Source organism: Macaca thibetana, chromosome 2, assembly GCF_024542745.1.
Source record: "Macaca thibetana thibetana isolate TM-01 chromosome 2, ASM2454274v1, whole genome shotgun sequence".
NCBI classification, from domain to species: domain Eukaryota; kingdom Metazoa; phylum Chordata; class Mammalia; order Primates; family Cercopithecidae; genus Macaca; species Macaca thibetana.
Window position 1 is genome coordinate 15,420,716 of NC_065579.1, and position 17,981 is coordinate 15,438,696.

General features: G+C 41.2%; 2 protein-coding genes across 6 annotated transcripts in view; one reads left to right on the top strand and one right to left on the bottom strand.

Annotated features, from left to right (window-relative positions):
• The window catches only part of DYNC1LI1 (dynein cytoplasmic 1 light intermediate chain 1), a 354,482-nt gene that overhangs the window by 135,877 nt on the left and 200,624 nt on the right, over window positions 1-17,981 (top strand). The gene's annotated exons all lie outside the window — the stretch shown is intronic.
• The window catches only part of CNOT10 (CCR4-NOT transcription complex subunit 10), a 98,830-nt gene that overhangs the window by 44,109 nt on the left and 36,740 nt on the right, over window positions 1-17,981 (bottom strand). For all 5 annotated transcript variants that reach the window (XM_050779381.1, XM_050779380.1, XM_050779379.1 and 2 more), the window contains 5 exons: window positions 17,301-17,418; window positions 12,324-12,473; window positions 10,005-10,207; window positions 3,310-3,431; window positions 1,886-2,062 (listed from right to left, as the gene is read on the bottom strand). In XM_050779381.1, coding sequence (XP_050635338.1) covers window positions 1,886-2,062; window positions 3,310-3,431; window positions 10,005-10,207; window positions 12,324-12,473; window positions 17,301-17,418 — 770 coding nt within the window. The remainder of the gene's footprint in view (window positions 1-1,885; window positions 2,063-3,309; window positions 3,432-10,004; window positions 10,208-12,323; window positions 12,474-17,300; window positions 17,419-17,981) is intronic.

A 17,981-nucleotide genomic window follows, 5' to 3' on the forward strand; every position in this document is an offset into this window, starting at 1 on the left:
TCTCTAACTGAAAACAGTATCTTTACTACATAAAGGAAATAACTCAAAACTTTCACACATTTCTCATTATTCTAATTCCCCTTACCCCTCCCAACCCCACCTTTTCTTGAGACTGGGTTTTTGAGACTCTGTTGCCCAGGCTGGAGTGCAGTGTGGCATCATCATAGCTCACTGCAGCTTCAAACTCCTGGGCTCAGGCAATCCTCCTACGTCAGCTTCCCAAGTAGCTGGGACTAATGGTGCCCGGCACCACACTCAGCTAATTTTTTTATTTCTTGTAGAGATGGGGTCTCGTTATGTTGGACAGGCTGGCTTCGAACTCCTAGCCTCAAGCAATCCTTTAGCCTTGGTCTCCCTTAGCACTGGGATTACAGGTGTAAGCCATCATGCCCAGCCTAAATTTTTTATAGTAAACATGTATCGACTGCTATTATAATCAAGAAAAAACGCTGGGATGTGAGACGTAAGTTTAAAGATGCCATGTATAAAAAACAGAATTTCCGGCTGGGTGTAGTGGCTCATGCCTGCAATCTCAGCACTTTGGGAGGCTGAGGAGGGTGGATCACTTGAGGTTACGAGTTCAAGACTGTCCTGGACAATGTGGCAAAACCCTATCTCTACTAAAAATACAAAAATTAGCCGGGCATAGTGGCACTGTGCCTATAATCCCAGCTACTTAGGGGGTTGAGGCAGGAGAATCGCTTGAGCCTGTGAGGCGGAGGTTGCAGTGAGTTGAGATCGTGCCACTGCATTCCAGCCTAGGTGACAGAGGGAGACTCTGTCTCAAACAAACAAACAAACAAAAAAAAGAAAGAAAAAAAGCAGAATTTCCTATATATAAAATGTTGTTTTGTCCTTACAAAGTTCTCCCAATTTCTATAGAGTCACATAATTTTTATTTATTTTACATTTTTTTTGAGGAGATGGGGTCTTGCTATGCTGCCCAGGTTAGACTTAACTCTTGGCCTCCTCCAGTACCCTGCCCAGATTTGCATAATTTTGAATTTATACTAGAAAACCAGAAACATACAAAAATATTCTGGAGGTTAGTGATTATATTATATTAAGAGGACAGGCAGAATATAATAAGAACTATGAGCAGCTTTAGGAGTTAAGTGTGTATTTTAACAAATTTTTTGTTTTTTTGAGACGGAGTCTCATTCTGTCACCCAGGCTGGAGTGCGGTGACATGATCTTGGCTCACTGCAACCTCTGCCTCCCGGGTTCAAGTGATTCTCTTGCCTCAGCTTCCCTAGTAGCTGGGATTATAGGTACCCGCCACCAGGCCCAATTTTTGTAGTTTTAGTAGAGACGGGGTTTCCCCATGTTGGCCAGGCTAGTCTTCAACTCCTAACCTCAAGTGATCCACCCACCTTGGCCTCCCAAAGTGCTGGGATTACAGGCATGAGCCACCACACCTGGTCAATTTTTTTTTTTAAAGCTGTCTGACAACAGGACTTCTTACAAATATCCCCGTTGTCAATGAAAAGCTGATACTTCCTTTTTTTTTTTTTTTTTGAGATGAAGTCTCACTCTGTCGCCAAAGCTGGAGAGCAGTGGCACAATCTCGGCTCGCTACAACTGCTGCCTCCTGGGTTCAAGCAATTCTCTTGCCTCAGCCTTTTATAGGCATGAGGCACTGCATCCGGCCAAAACTGCTACTTTCTACTTTTCTTTTTCAAGGATCTCTCCTAACTTAGCCTTCACCTTACTTCTCTCTTCCAGAAAGACTTAGAAACATAAATGCTTTCCTTTCTTGTTATGCAAAACAGAGAATTTCAGAAATTTAGGTTGAAGAATTTAGGAATTTACTTAAAGAACAAAAGGGTTTACTAAAGAAGTCCTGAAAGGATTTTGCCAAGGGAGGTCACAAGGATTAGAATACCTGCAAGTTTCACTGCTTTCGCTGCTCTCTGTGTTCCCACCTAATTGATTACTATTTTTAGCCCCATTTTCCTGCTTTGGATCTTGCTGTTCTTCAGGTAGCAGCAACAAGGCATTTCTGAGACATATGGCTGCAAACTCCATACTGGCTACAGGAATGGCCGAAGACTGCCCATCACTTAAAAGAACAAAACCAAATTAGCTAAGTGGATAAAAGATTTTAAAATAAGGCTTTTTTATTATGAGGAACAAAACCAATAGATAATAAATGAAAGCTATGCCTTTTAATAGGTAGAAATTTTAATATAAGCAGTTGTAAAAGCATGCTAAATAACCCAAATCCTAAGTATAGGTTGCAAATAGTATAAATAATGGGTTGCAAGTATATAAATTACATACACTGTGTCTCTAGGAATGAGACCAAGGAGAGACAATTTGATGTACACAATGTTAATGTTAACATACTAGAGAAACTGCAGACAAGGGCAACTGTAATGAGGGCAAGGAGCGGTATATTAAGAATGGGATGAAAGGGAAAAAAATAGATTTTCACACTTGAGCCTTACTTTGGTTGATCCTTGCTTTCAAAAATGCCTCTATACACTTTGAAACAGCAACATTACTTTTTGTCTTATAATTTCATTGACACTTTATACAACTTTCTGTTGGTTTGATATGCCCAAATAGAATCTTTATTAGGGAAAAACAAAATTTTGAAAAGTAGTAACAACTTTGAAATGGCTTTAAAACTTTGAAATGCTTTATCATAATAGTTTTAAAAAATATTCCTGCATCATAGTTTAACTAAATTAAGACTAAATTATCGTGTATCAGATATTTTCTATACTTTGGAAACACTTTTAAATGGCAGAGAACAATTTTGTTCTTTGACAAAAACAAATTAAGGCAGTTAATTATTTACAAAGTTTGCCACTTTACAAATAATGGCAATTCCAAATTGTCAAACGAACGTTATACATGTTGCAGCTTCTATACTGCTTTGGTTGCTTTATGTTTTCATACACCTTTTTTCTTCCAATAGTAAGAATTCACTTTCATGTATTTTCAGTCCTAGGGAACTATAAGAAAATACCTAAATGAAAAGTATCAATGATAACCAAAACTACATAAAAAGGAGATACCAAGATGCCCTCTTCTGGACATTCTTAATAATGGCACTGAACAGACTAGGGTTTCCTAGGCCATCAATAATTACAGTACCCATGGATGTAATAAACCAAAATCACGTTAGATAACATTCACTATGGACCTATACATGAGGGTCTGTTTGTTGAAATAGCAATAAACCTAGTTACAAAGTGGGTACTCCTATGCAATGATAAATCCTAAGCATACTTTTATATATAAGTAACATTATGTAAACTAGTATTAAATATATATACTTTTTCTTTGCAAAATACTTACTTATAAACAGTATTCTGTATAGACTGTGATGCCAAAACTATTTTACGATGATAGCCTTGACCAACAATAGACTGTACAATTCCTTTTTTGCTGGGAAGGCCTTTAGTTTCTTGTTCAGAGGTCTACAAAATACAAATAATTTCCAGTAAATTCTAGGGAATTGTAAGATGTGGTATAAAAAATGGGGGAATACCTCTCACAATTACTCTAAATTTAAGAAAGTTCTTAAAATCAACGAGGACTTTTTTTGGTGATAATGGAAACATGTTTGGTATTAGTGGAAAAAGTACGTAAGGCTGAAAATCTGGGATATATGCTACATTTTGTTTACATGAGATTGGAGAAAATTCTAAGAACAAAATCCAATTCAATTATGTCCCCAAAATTTATTCAGAATTATTTACTTAGAATATTCTATACCTCCAGTGCCATGCTACATATTACAGGTACTTTGATATCAGAGTAAGGAAAATGAGAGCCTAAAATACAGTGTAAAAGAAAAGTGAAGCAGCTCCACTTCCTAAAACACAGATCATTTCCTTCTTAATTCAAAGTATTAATTACATTGTCAACAATATATAAACTTTAATAAGCTGTATTTGGTAAAAATTTACATGGACACAATACTTGCCTTTTAGGACATTAAAATTCCCAAACCAAATGAATAAATATTAAACTGAAAATAATAAAAGCTACTTACACATACATAGTTACTTTAGGATATCTGATTAAGATATATTATCTCACGACAGAGCTCACAGTGATAATTTCATTTATCACCCCCCTTCATTCTAAGCCTCTAATTTGGTTGGGTGCAGTGGCTCATGCCTGTAATCCCAGCCCTTTGGGAAGCTGAGGCAGGAGGATCACTTGAAACCAGGAGTTCCAGACCAGCCTGGGCAACATAGTAAGACCCTGTATCTACCTTTTTTTTCTCCTTTCTTTTTTTTTTTTTTTTTTTTTTTAAAGACAAGGTCTAGCTCTGTTGCGCAGGATGGAGTAGTACAATGGCATGATCTCGGCTCACTGCAACTTCTACCTCCTGGGCTCAAGTGATCCTCCTGCTTCACTTTCTCAAGTAGCTGGGACTACAGGTACAGGTGCGTGCCACCATGACCAGCTAATTTTTCTATTTATTTTTTTAGAGGCAGGGTTTTGCCAAGTTGCCGAGGCTGGAAATTTTTTTTTCTTTTTTTTTAAGACAGAGTCTCACTCTGTCGCCCAGGGTTGGGTGCAGTGGTGTAGTCTCGGTTCACTGCAACCTCCACCTCCTGGGTTCAAGTGATTCTCTTGCCTCAGCCTCCCGAGTAGCTAGGATTACGGGCGCCTGTCACCACACCCGGCTAATTTTTGTATTTTAGTAGAGACAGGGTTCCACCATGTTGGCCAGGTTGGTCTCAAACTCCTGACCTCAAGTGATCCACCCACCTCGGCCTCCCAAAGTACTGAGATTACAGGTGTGAGCTACCATGTCCAGCCAGGAAAAATCTTTTATTATTATTATTATTATTATTATTATTATTATTATTATTGAGATGGAGTATCACTCTGTTGCCCAGGCAGGAGTGCAGTGGCGCAATCTCGGCTCACTGCAACCTCCATTTCCCAGGTTCAAGCAATTCTGCTGCCTCAGCCTCCCGAGTAGCTGGGACTACAGGCGTGCACCACTGTGCCCAGCTAATTTTTGTATTTTTTTTAGAGTTGTTGGCCGTGTTGGCCACGCTGGTCTTGAACTCCTGACCTTGTGATCCACCCGCCTCAGCCTCCCAAAGTGTTGGGATTACTGGCGTGAGCCACTGTGCCTGGCTCGAAATTTTTTTTTTTTTTTTTTAGAGAGTCCTGCTCTGTCGCCCAGGCTGGAGTGCAGTGGCACAATCTTGGCTCACTGCAAGCTCCGCCTCCTGGATTCACGCCATCCTCCTGCGTCAGCCTCCCGAGTAGCTGGGACTACAGGCGCTCACCACCACGCCCGGCTATTTTTTTGTATATTTAGTAGAGATGGGGTTTCACCGTGTTAGCCAGGATGGTCTGGATCTCCTGATCTCATGATCTGCCCACCTTGGCCTCCCAAAGTGGTGGGATTACAGGCATGAGCCACTGTGCCCGGCCCCGAAAAACCTTTTTAATTTTTTTTTTTTTTGAGAAGGAGTCTCATTCTATCACCCAGGCTGGAGTGCAGTAGTGTTATCTTGGCTTACTGCAACCTCTGCCTCCCGGGTTCAAGCAATTCTCCTGCCTCAGCCTCCCAAGTAGCTAGGACTACAGGTGGGTGCCACCACATCCAACTAATTTTTTGTATTTTTAGTAGAGACGGGGTTTCACCATGTTAGCCAGGATGGTCTTGATCTCCTGACCTCCTGATCCACCCACCTCAGCCTCCCAAAGTGCTGGGATTACAGGCATGAACCACCACTCCAGGCCAAATCTTTTTTAATTTAAAAAATAAAACTAAGCTGGGCAAGGTGGCTCACACCTGTAATCCTAGCACTTTGGGAGGCTGAGGCAGGTGGATCGCTAGAGCCCAGGAACTTGAGACCAGTGTGGGTAATGTGGTGAAACTCCATCTCTACAAAGAAATACAAAAATTAGCCAGGTGTGGTCATGCATGCCCCAGCTACTAGGGAAGCTGAGGTGGGAAGATCACTTGACACCAAGGAGGTCAAGGCTGCAGTGAGCCATGATCACGCCACTGCACTCTAGCCTGAGTGACAGAGTGAGACCCTGTTTGAAAAATAAAACAAGTCTCTAATTTACCTGCAGGTGGAATCCCAAGTAGTTATCTTTTTTTTTTTTTTTGAGACGGAGTCTTGCTCTGTCACCCAGGCTGGAGTGCAGTGGCCGGATCTCAACTCACTGCAAGCTCCGCCTCCCGGGTTCACGCCATTCTCCTGCCTCAGCCTCCCGAGTAGCTGGGACTACAGGTGCCCGCCACCATGCCTGGCTAGCTTTTTGTATTTTTTAGTAGAGACGGGGTTTCACCGAGTTAGCCAGGATGGTCTCGATCTCCTGACCTCGTGATCCGCCCGTCTCGGCCTCCCAAAGTGCTGGGATTACAGGCTTGAGCCACCACACCCAGCCTCCAAGTAGTTATCTTATAATGACATCCAAATTATCACATACCAGAACAAACTGGAGTCAGTCAATATGAATTTGCAAAACTAATCTCTGCCCTGCAAAGTCTTTTCTCTAAACACAAATGTTTCTGTACTGTTACTTATTGCTTCTGAATGTAACTTATTATAGTCGCACTTCCATACATGACTTTTAATAAAGAACATACTACACAGTGCTAAAAAATACAATAAAACTGCTCTGATCAAAACTAGTTGTGTATAGAGAATGCCATGCAATGTTAATGAAAAAGTGGATATTTTAAACTATTATTGTGAGGACTTCCATTCTGACTTATTTTCCTAGTCGTGGTGATAAATTTACATTGATTCATCTATATTCTCTTGTCTTATTGCTAAGGCCACTTATTGCTAACTGATCCAAATGGCCAGATCTGAAGATGTAACAGATGAAAACAAACTGGCCCATGGTAGAATGTTCGGAACTAAAAAACGTACAATAATCCATGCCTTCAATCACCGATAGCCGGAAAGTGTGCCAGATCAGTTTTAAGGTAAAAGGATCATACAAAATTAAAATACTGAGACTATTTTTGTTTAGCAGATCTTTTCCCATATATTATACACTGCCCAGGTAAACACAAGCCTTGCCTCTGCCAAGTCTAAAATAATACGTACCAGATATTCAGGACAAAATGTCCTCCTTAGCATAAACAAGTTAATTTTTTAAAATCCAAAATGAATTTATTTCTGAAGGTACAAACTGCTTTGTTCAGCATACCTCCTGTCCTGACTTAACAAATTTTATGAAATTTTATTTGGAGTTTACAGTTACTCCTGTTGAGATTTGTCCTCTGATTTTATTAGTGTTTTGGGCTTGTTTTTACTGTTTTTTAGGTTACCCTAAAGTTTTTTTTTAGGAGGAAAAGCACAGTCAAAGATATTACTGGTGGCAAGTTTCCTATTAGCAGCACAAATTTTGTGTGTTCATGAAGTTATGGCAATCAAAAGTCATCTTTACCATTTTTAAAAAATTACAAATTTACAACTTTTCTAGGAAAAAAAAAAACAGGACTAGCAGCATATTAATATGGAAAATACTTATCCTCCCCTCCCACTCCTTCTCCTCTAGGGGAAGGGGGGGAGACCTCGTAAGCTCAATGGCTTCTGTAGAACAAACACAATCCCAAAAGTACTATTTCTAAAACCAGTTAATTTAAAAAGAAAATATTAAACTTTACAAAATCAAAATCTTTCTGGGAAAAGAAAAAAGTAACTCCCTGGTTTCCAGTAAATACCAAAGAAAGGCCCCCAACACTTAAATTTATAAACAGATTAAAGAGAATAGGCAATTTCTATTTGCTTCTTTTATCTTTAAGAAGTATAAATTCTACCTAGAACTGTTTATCAGTTAAGAATTAACCAATAAGAAAGTTGTCTTGCCGGGCACGGTGGCTCACGCTTGTAATCCCAGCACTTTGGGAGGACGAGGCAGGTGGATCACCTGAGGTCGGGAGTTCAAGACCAGCCTGACCAACATGGAGAAACCCCGTCTCTACTAAAAATACAAAATTAGCCGGGGTGGTGGCACATGCCTGTAATCCCAGCTGCTTGGGAGGCTGAGGCAGGAGAATCGCTTGAACCCGGGAGGCGGAGGTTGCGGTGAGCCGAGATCGAGCCATTGCACTCTAGCCTGGGCAAAAAGAGCAAAACTCTGTCTCAAAAAAAAAAAAAAAAGTAAGTTGTCTTTTAAAAAGCAAACTATAATTAAATAATTAAAGTCTTTGAAAGACAAATCACTCATCTCTTCCTCTATTGGTATACTCAAATCATAAACTACCTAAGTACCATGTATGAAAACTAGCAAACACACTTCTTTAATCCCCTTAGTTCTTGTACTTCTCAGAAACTGCTGTGCAGCAGGAGAGCCTCAACATCACCTATGGCAGGCATGCAAGGTAAAACCTCCAGGTATCATATCTTCCCAATGTTTCACAGCAAGGGCAGGGGGTGGGGTAGCAAATGGAAGATACACACATCTGGTAATTCTGATACAACTCATCTTTCCCCTATCTCCTATTGATCCCTCCCAAATTGAAATTCAAAAAGCTTCCACCAACTGCCATTTGGAGATAATCTAAGCATGGACATCAATGTAAACTGGCCTATTCGCATAGCTACCATGGGCAATCATGTGTCAGAGAGAAACAGCCTTGTGTAATCCACAAACTCTGTATCATTTACTGAAACCAAAGTAAAACCCTCAGGCATTGAAGAAACTGCAGTTCTTTCCACGTTGAATTATCAGACCTTTTCTAATTATCAGGCTACACAACACTATTCTTTCTTTTTTTTTTTTTTTGAGATGGAGTCTGGCTCTGTCGCCCAGCCTGGAGTGCAGTGGCCGGATCTCAGCTCACTGCAAGCTCCGCCTCCCGGGTTCACGCCATTCTCCTGCCTCAGCCTCCCGAGTAGCTGGGACTACAGGCGCCGCCACCTCGCCCGGCTAATTTTTTGTATTTTTTTAGTAGAGACGGGGTTTCACCGGGTTAGCCAGGATGGTCTCGATCTCCTGACCTCGTGATCCGCCCGTCTCGGCCTCCCAAAGTGCTGGGATTACAGGCTTGAGCCACCGCGCCCGGCCACAACACTATGCTTACGCCAGCAGATGGCATGGCTCCTGAGCCCTGGAGCAGCTAGCAGACCACTGTTCCAACATACATGACTTTATCACTGGCTTCAACTCTTTAATGTTGCCACACTTACTTACCAAGAATGAGAATGTTAACAAATGACTTTATACATTTTTATTTTTTTTGAAACAGAGTCTCGCTCGGTTGCCTAAGGTGGAGTACAGAGGCTCTATCTGGTCTCACTCCAACCTCCACCTCCCAGGCTCAAATGATCTTCCCACCTCGGCCTCTTGAATAGCTGGGACTACAGGCACTCGGTGCCACACCTAATAATTTTTTGTAGAGATGTGGGTGTCTCACTGTGTTGTCTAGTCTGGTCTTGAACTCCTGAGCTCAAGAGATCCACCCACCTCGGCCTCTCAAAGTGCTTGGATTACAGGCATGAGCCATTGCGCCCGGCCATCAAATGACTTTTTGAAACTAAATTTTTTTTCACCAGTGGTTAAGGAAGACTACATATACATTTCACTGAAATCAAAAGAAAAGAATGACCATCATCATTCTCTTTTTAACCTTCACGCCTGTAATCCCAGCACTTTGTAATCCCAGCACTTTGGGAGGCTGAGGTGGGTGGATTGCCTAAGGTCAGGAGTTCAAAACCAGCCTGGGCAACATGTTGAAACCCTGTCTCTACTAAAAATACAAAATTAGCTGGGCATGGTGGCATGTGTATGTAGTCCCAGCTATTCGGGAGGCTGAGGCAGGAGACTTGCTTGAATCCTGGAGGTGGAGGTTGCAGTGAGCTGAGATTGTGCCATTGCACTCCAGCCTGGGCACAAGAGAGAAACTCCATCTCAAAAAAAAAAAATTAAAGAAAAAAAAAAGAGAATGATGTCTTATGTATGTTTCCAAGGTTTTTTTTTTTCTTTAACATTCCATTTAGTAAGTGGGGGGAAGATAGGGTTCAAAAAGATACCCAAGTAGCACTCACCCCCTTATTGGCAGCAATGCAGCATTCAGCCAGCCGTAGCCAGAGGCGAGGATTTGCATGATAAACCTGAACAGCTTCAATCAGACATTCGAAGGCAGCAAGAGGCCTTCCAATGTGAAGAAGCTGAATTCCACAGTTATACAGCAACTCATATCTCTTATTGGTTAGTAACGTACACATGGGTCTTCCTGAAAATTTTTTGCCTAGTGATAAAAATTAGATAAGAATACATCATTAGATTTAAAGTAATAGTAACCTTGAAAACATTTACTCCATTAAGTACTTAGACACTACCACGTTTAACACCAATAATCCTGATCTGAGTTATAATGGCTCTCAACAATGGTGGTCTCCGTCCTCAACCCCACAAATATTCTCCAGAGTCATCTCAGTTGTCTACACTGGCAGAGCCAGAGATGTCTCTTCTCATTTGCCAGCTCCTCAGGCAACAAAGCTCCAGGAAGGCAAAGATAAGAGATGGGACCCACTCTCACTCCTTTGAACCTTATCCTACTTTTCTACATTTTTACTTTATTCTCTTTTATTTTTTACTTTTATTTTTGTAGAGATGGGGGTCTCACTATGTTGCCCAGGCTGGTCTTGAACTCCTGGACTGAAGTGATCCACCTTGGCCTCCCCTAAATGTTGGGATTACAGGCATGAGCCATCTTGCCTAGCCAATATTTTTAGAGTCTGTATGAAGTTTCCACTTTTTAAAATTTTTGGCTGGGCTCAGTGGCTCACGCCTGAGCTCAACTCCTCAGGCTCAACTCCTGACCTTGTAATCCACCCGCCTTGGCCTCCCAAAGTGCTGGGATCCACCCGCCTTGGCCTCCCAAGTGCTGGGATCCAGCACTTTGGGAGGCCAAGGCGGGTGGATTACAAGGTCAGGAGTTCAAAACCAGCCTGGCCAACACAGTGAAACCCCGTCTCTACTAAAAATACAAAAATTAGCCAGGCATGGTGGCGCGTGCCTGTAGTCCCAGCTACTTGGGAGGCTGAGGCAGGAAAACTGCTTGAACCTGGGAGGTGGAGGATGCAGTGAGCCAAGATCACGCCACTCCAGCTTGGGAAACAGAGTGAGACTTCATCTCAAAAAAATAAAATAAAATAAAATAAAATAAAAATTTCATCTTGGTTAACCATTTTATTGCCATGTGTTATCATCTATTCAATGTTTCAGTCAACCTTGATTTATAATACATTTGGCATCAATTAAATAGGTTATTATTATTATTATTTTTGAGACAGAGTCTCGCTCTGTCGCCCAGGCTGGAGTGCAATGGTGCCATCTCGGCTGACTGCAAGCTCCGCCTCCCAGGTTCACGCCATTCTCCTGCCTCAGCCTCCCGAGTAGCTGGGACTACAGGCGCCTGCCACCATGCCTGGCTAAATTTTTTGTATTTTTTAGTAGAGACGGGGTTTCACAGTGTTAGCCAGGATGGTTTCGAACTCCTGACCTCGTGATCCGCCCGCCTTGGCCTCCCAAAGTGCTAGGATTACAGGCGTGAGCCACCACACCCAACCTAAATAGGTTATTATTTTTAAAAGCTAAATAATTGTTTGATTTTAGGCATTTCAGATCAAGGATCCATATGATAATGCATATTAAAGGATCAATGTGAGGAAATTGCTTAAAGACTGTCAGATGCTGCCAGTAGTATCACATGTAAAACTCTGCAAAGAATCTATAATAAGCCAGGCACAGTGGCTCATGCTTGTAATTCCAGCACTTTGGAAGACTGAGGCGGGAGGATCACTTAAGCCCAGGAGTTCCAAACCAGCCTGGGCAACACAGCGAAACCTTATCTTTACAAAAAACACAAAAATTAGCCAGGTACAGTGGCATGTGTCTATAGTCCCAGCTACTCAGGAGGCTGAAGTGGAAGGGTCACTTGAGCCCAGGAGGCACAAGTTGAAATGAGCTGAAATCGCACCATTGCACTCCAGCTGGGTGACAGAGCTAGACTCTGTCTCAAAAAAAAAAAAACAAAACTATAATAAACCTAGTTTGGCACAGTCATGTTGTGACTAATCAAACATTCTGTTACATAACACTACCATAGGGAATTTTTTCAAATCGATGAAAAATGGAATGCAACTTAAATTTCTGGAAAATTCAAAATTACTCTTAACATCTTGTTACTGCTATTCAAAGTAGCATTATCTATTAAAAATCCCCAGAGCCAAACTTGTTGGGTAAGATCAGAGTTAACTATATGTAAGCCTATATGGTGGGTATTTTAACCACATTCATGCTTTTTAAATCATGCTTTTCTGATGTAGTAAATACAAACTGTACCCCAGTACTGGGCTTACCTGGATCAGTGCTACCTGCACTGAGCTGTGCACAGACATTATCATTCTCCTGCAGAGCCTTTTTAAAGTAGAATATTCCCAAATTGTGCTTGCTCATGGCAAAATGGATGCAACCAAGGTTATTCCAGAACATGCATCTCAAGCATTCACCTGAAAAAAATGCAAATAAATTTGTCCACAGAAAAATTTTAATGTTGGTGTCCCTCAGACAAGAATTGGGCTCGTCTTGCATGAGTTAACACTGTTACCATTCCACTTACTTCCTAAAGAACAGTTCACAAGGTATTTGAAATTTAGGAAATATCTGAAAAAATTTAAAATTCCTTTTAAAATCTATTTTGTTAAAGTTCATAAAAATTATTTTTAAAAACCAGTCTTATTTTGTTAGTCTAATTTTGTACTGATTTTTTTTTCCTTTTTAAAAACAATTTTTAAAATAGACGGGGTCTCACTATATTGCCTACCCTGGTTTCAAACTCCTGGGCTCAAGCAACACCTTCCACCTTGGCTTCCCAAAGTTCTGGGATTACAGGCATGAGCCACCATGCCCAGCTAATTTTTAGTAACTGTAGACAAATGATACAAAAATGCAAAAGACAAAATATGTTCATCAGTAATATAATGTATACGCATTGCATCCACCAATGAAATATTATGTAGAAATTAGAAACAAGGAAGCAAGTATATATGGAAACAACCAAAGTATATTAAGTGAATAGCAAGAATATATAGAAAAGAACAGAGTGAGGCTGGGTATGGTGGCTCACGCCTGTAATCCCAGCATTTTGGGAGGCTGAGGAAGGTGGATCACTTCGGGTCAGGAGTTCGAGATCAGCCCAGCCAACAAGGTGAAACGCCACCTCCACTAAAAACACAAAAATTAGCCGGGCATAGTGGAGGGCGCCTATAATCCCAGTTGCTCAGGAGGCTGAGGCAGGAGAATTGCTTGGGCCTGGGGGGCAGAGGCTGCAGTGAGCCGAGATCGCACCACTGCACTCCAGCCTGGGTGACAGAGTAAGACTGTCTCAAAAAAAAAAAAAAAAAAAGAACAGAACAGAGTATGCTTGTTAAACCGTAAGTCTCCACTGATTTTAATTTACACTTCTTTAAATACCATTGCAGCTAAGCATCTTCTCATGTTTGGGAATTTGTATTTTTCAGCCTATGTTGCCTCTTCTTGTCTTTCACCCTTATTATTTTTTTTCTTTCTCTGAGACAGGGTCTCCTTCTGTCGCCCAGGCTAGAGTGTGGTGGCATAATTAGGGCTCACTGCAGCCTCGACCTCCTGGGCTCAAGCAATCCTCATGCCTTGGCCTCCTAAGTACCTGGGACTACAGGCGTGGGCCACCATGCCCAGCTAATTTTTAAATTTTTTTGCAGAGATAGGGTCTCACTTTGTTGCCCAGGCTGGTCACAAACTCCTGGAATCAAGTGATCCTCCTGTCTCGACCTCCCAAAGTGCTGAAATTACAAGAGTGAGCACCATTCCTGGCCGATCTATTTCTTTATTTGGTTACAGATGTTTTTTCTGTTGGTTATTAGTTGTTTTGTATGTTATAGAAACCTTCTGTCACATCTGTTTCAAATATTCCTGCCCACCTGTTTGTTATCTGTTTTGTGACTTGGTTCAGTATGTGTATGTGTGTTTACATTTTTAATCATAAAATGTTTAACATTTCAATGTGGTCAAATTTAGCAATGTTTTCTAAACTCTATGGTACTTAGATTTAGATTTTGGAAAATGTTTACTCAAGCCTTCCCCATCACAAAATTAAAATATTCATCCAAGTTTTGTCTTACTGCTTTTATTTATTTTTAAATGTTAATCCTTCATCTCTCTGAATTTTATTTTGGTGTAATGAAAGTAATCTAAGTGTTAATTTTTTTTCCTTTTTTTTTTTTTTCCTGAGACGGTGTCTCACTCTGTTGTGCAGTAGTGCAATTTCAGCTCACTGCAACTTCCACCTCCTGGGTTCATGCCATTCTCCTGCCTCAGCCTCCCCAGTAGCTGGGACTACAGGCACCCGCCACCCCACCTGGCTAATATTTTATATTTTTAGTAGAGATGAGGTTTCACGATGTTAGCCAAGATGGTCTCGATCTCCTGGCCTCGTGATCTGCCCGCCTCAGCCTCCCAAAGTGCTGCAATTACAGGTATGAGTCACCGCGCCCGGCCTTTAATATTTTTCTTCTAAACAGCTACCCAAACATTCTAAAACAACAGCCCTTAATGGTATAAAATGCCTGACTAGAATGACAAAATTAATAATCAGGATATTTAAGGTTTAGCACTAAAAACTAAAGGTAATCTTCTGACATGTTTTTAAATTAAGCAACGACAATATTTAAAAAAGAAACACAAGGCTGAGCTCGGTGGCTCACGCCTGCAATCCCAGCATTTTGGAATCCTAAGTAGCTGGAATTTCAGGTGCACACCATCATGCCCAGCTAATTTTTGTATTTTGTGTAGAGACGGGGTTTCTCCATGTTGGCCAGGCTGGTCTTGAACTCCTGACCTCAAGTGATATGTTGGCCTCGGTCTCCCAACGTGCTGGGATTATAGGTGTGAGCCACCCTGCCTGGCCATCTTTATTTATTAATTTATTTTCAGAGACAAGGCCTTGTTCTGTTGCCCAGGCTGGAGTGCAGTGGCATGATCATGATTCACTGTAGCCTCGAACTCCTGGTCCTCCTGCCTTGGTCTCCCAAAGCATTAGAATTACAGGCATGAGCCACCGCTTCCAGCTCCTGCCTCCAATTTAAAGACTGACAATGTCAATACTGAGATCTACATCAAGAAAATCCTAAGCAAAAATTTCTCAAAGTATATTATCTTTTTAGTTTGAGGGATCATTGCATGTTGTGTTAGTGGACCTCTGAGGAGAAACTATGACAATGAAAACAAAACACTAAAATCGAGCAGAATTAGAAATGGGAATTTAGAAGAGAAATAATACCCACAAGAGAATTATAAGGAACAAAGGGCCTTTCTCCATCTTCCATCACTCCTGTGAACTGAAAGGGTAAATAGGGGAAGATCTGAGTATGTTTGCATGTGTATTCTGTGTGTGTATCTGAATAGAATCCAAAACAAAACAAGACAAAACAAACCAAAAAACATATTAATTGTCTGCATTTTAAACTTGAGGCAAAACATACATTTTCAACAGTTTATCCTCATTTCTTGAATAAGTGATTTTCCTTCTCCTGCCCCATCAAATACTGATGATATAAACCTAAATGACAGTCACAATTTTTACTTTCATGTTACCATTAATATCAAGGGATTTATAAGACTTTTTAAATAGAAGAAAGAATATGTAATAATACTTATTTTCCTAGCTTTATAGAAAGATTTTTGATATAGTTAATGATCTAAATAAGTCATATTAATTGGGTAAGTTACAGAAAAAAATTATATTATTAACTGCCTTTATGGCAGAAAGAAATAAAAACATTATATTATTCACTTAAAAGATCTCACTTTTCCGGTACAGAGAGTAATTCACTAAAAAAAAAAAAAAAAAAAAAAAAAAAAGAAAGAAAGAAAGAAAAAAAGTCTACTTTATAAAGCAAAAGTCCAAGGATCTTATAAAAACAAATTAAAGGGCCAGGTGCGGTGGCTCATGCCTGTAATCCCAGCACTTTGAGATGCTGAGGCGGGTGGGTCACTTGAGGTCAGGAGTTTGATACAGCCTGGGCAACATGGTAAAACCCTGTCTCTACCAAAAAATGCAAAAATTAGCTGAGCATGTGGTGCGTGCCTGTAATCTCAGCTACTCAGGAGGCTGAGGTGGGAGAATCGCTTGAACCCAGGAGGGAGGTGGAGGTTGCAGTGAGCCAAGATGTTGTCACCACTGCATTCCAGCTTGGGCGACCAAGCAAGACTCTGTCAAAAAAAAAAAAAAAAAAAAAGGAAGGAAGAAAGGGAAAAGAGGGAAGGAAGGAAGTGAAGGAGGGAGGGAGGGACAAGAAAAGAAGGGAAAGAAGGAAGGAAGGGAGGGAGGGAAAAGAAAAGAAAAGAAGGGAAAGAAGGAAGGAAGGAAGGAAGGGCAGGACGGCAGGCAAGTCAGGTTAAAGAAAAAAGAAAAGCTATCTGGGCCAGGCACAGTGGTGCACGCCTGTAATCCCAGTACTTTGGGAGACCGAGGTCAGCGGATCACTTGAGCCCAGGAGTTTGAGATCAGCTTGAGCAACATAATGAGACCTTGTTTCTACAATAAGTAAGCCAGGCATGATGGTGCATGCCTACAGTCCCAGCTACCTGGGAGGCTGAGGTGGGAGGATCACTTGAGCTCAGGAGGTTGAGGCTGTAGTAAGCTGTGATTGTGGCACTGCACTCAGCCTGGGCGACAAAGCAAGACTATTTTAAAAAAAAAAAAAAAGAAGGTGCAAGGATGCGGGGAGGGGAGGAAAGCGATCCAACCCGGAAAAGTAAAAAAAGGAAAGAAAGCAAAGTAAAAGAAAGAAGTAATGAGGTTTCTTCTAAAGTAGAAACAGGATGGAAATTTTTGCAGTAGAAATATTAAAACATTTTCATTAAAAAGTGAGCATAAATCATCGGCCGGGCGCGGTGGCTCAAGCCTGTAATCCCAGCACTTTGGGAGGCCGAGACGGGTGGATCATGAGGTCAAGAGATCGAGACCATCCTGGCTAACACAGTGAAACCCCGTCTCTACTAAAAAATACAAAAAAAAACTAGCCGGGTGAGGTGGCGGGCGCCTGTAGTCCCAGCTACTCGGGAGGCTGAGGCAGGAGAATGGCGTGGACCCAGGAGGCGGAGCTTGCAGTGAGCTGAGATCCGGCCACTGCACTCCAGCCTGGGAGACACAGCGAGACTCTGTCTCAAAAAAAAAAAAAAAAAAAAAAAAAAAAAGAGCATAAATCACTTGAAAGACTGGGTGTTGGGAGCTGGACAAGCAAGAAGGGGTAGAAGAGTCAGGCAAAAAAAGTTAAAATTTCACAATTTTCTTTTACCTGTTTTCATGAATCCTGGATGCTCAGCAATGTTTGAACTATTTAATAGCTTCACAGCTTTTCGATAATTACCTCGTAAGTACTCAAAATTGCTTTTAAGAAAGAGAGAGGGTGCAGACTGTAGAGAAAATATAAAAGTTACTGATAATTTGTTTTCAGATGCCTAATGTAAGATCTTAATTATACTGTTGTACTGACATGTGTTCAAAACCATAAATGAATTAAGTCATAGTCACAAAAAACTATATAGTCTCTAAATGTTTCATTGCTCTCACAATCTAAAAAATTGAACCTGTCAGAGAGCACTTGGTAAAAAGAATTACTAAGGGTCCACCTGAAAAAATAAATATAGGTATATGTATATGTATAAGAATACAGTCTGGGCCAGGCACGGTGGCTCACGCCTGTAATCCCAGCACTTTGGGAGGCCGAGGAGGGCGGATCACGAGGTCAGGACATCGAGACTATCCTGGCTAACACGGTGAAACCCAGTCTCTACTAAAAATACAAAAAATTAGCTGGGCATGATGGTGGGCGCCTGTAGTCCCAGTTACTCGGGAGGCTGAGGCAGGAGAATGGCGTGAACCTGGGAGGCGGAGCTTGCAGTGAGCCGAGATCACGCCACTGCACTCCAGCCTGGGCGACAGAGCGAGACTCCGTTTCAAAAAAAAAAAAAAAAAA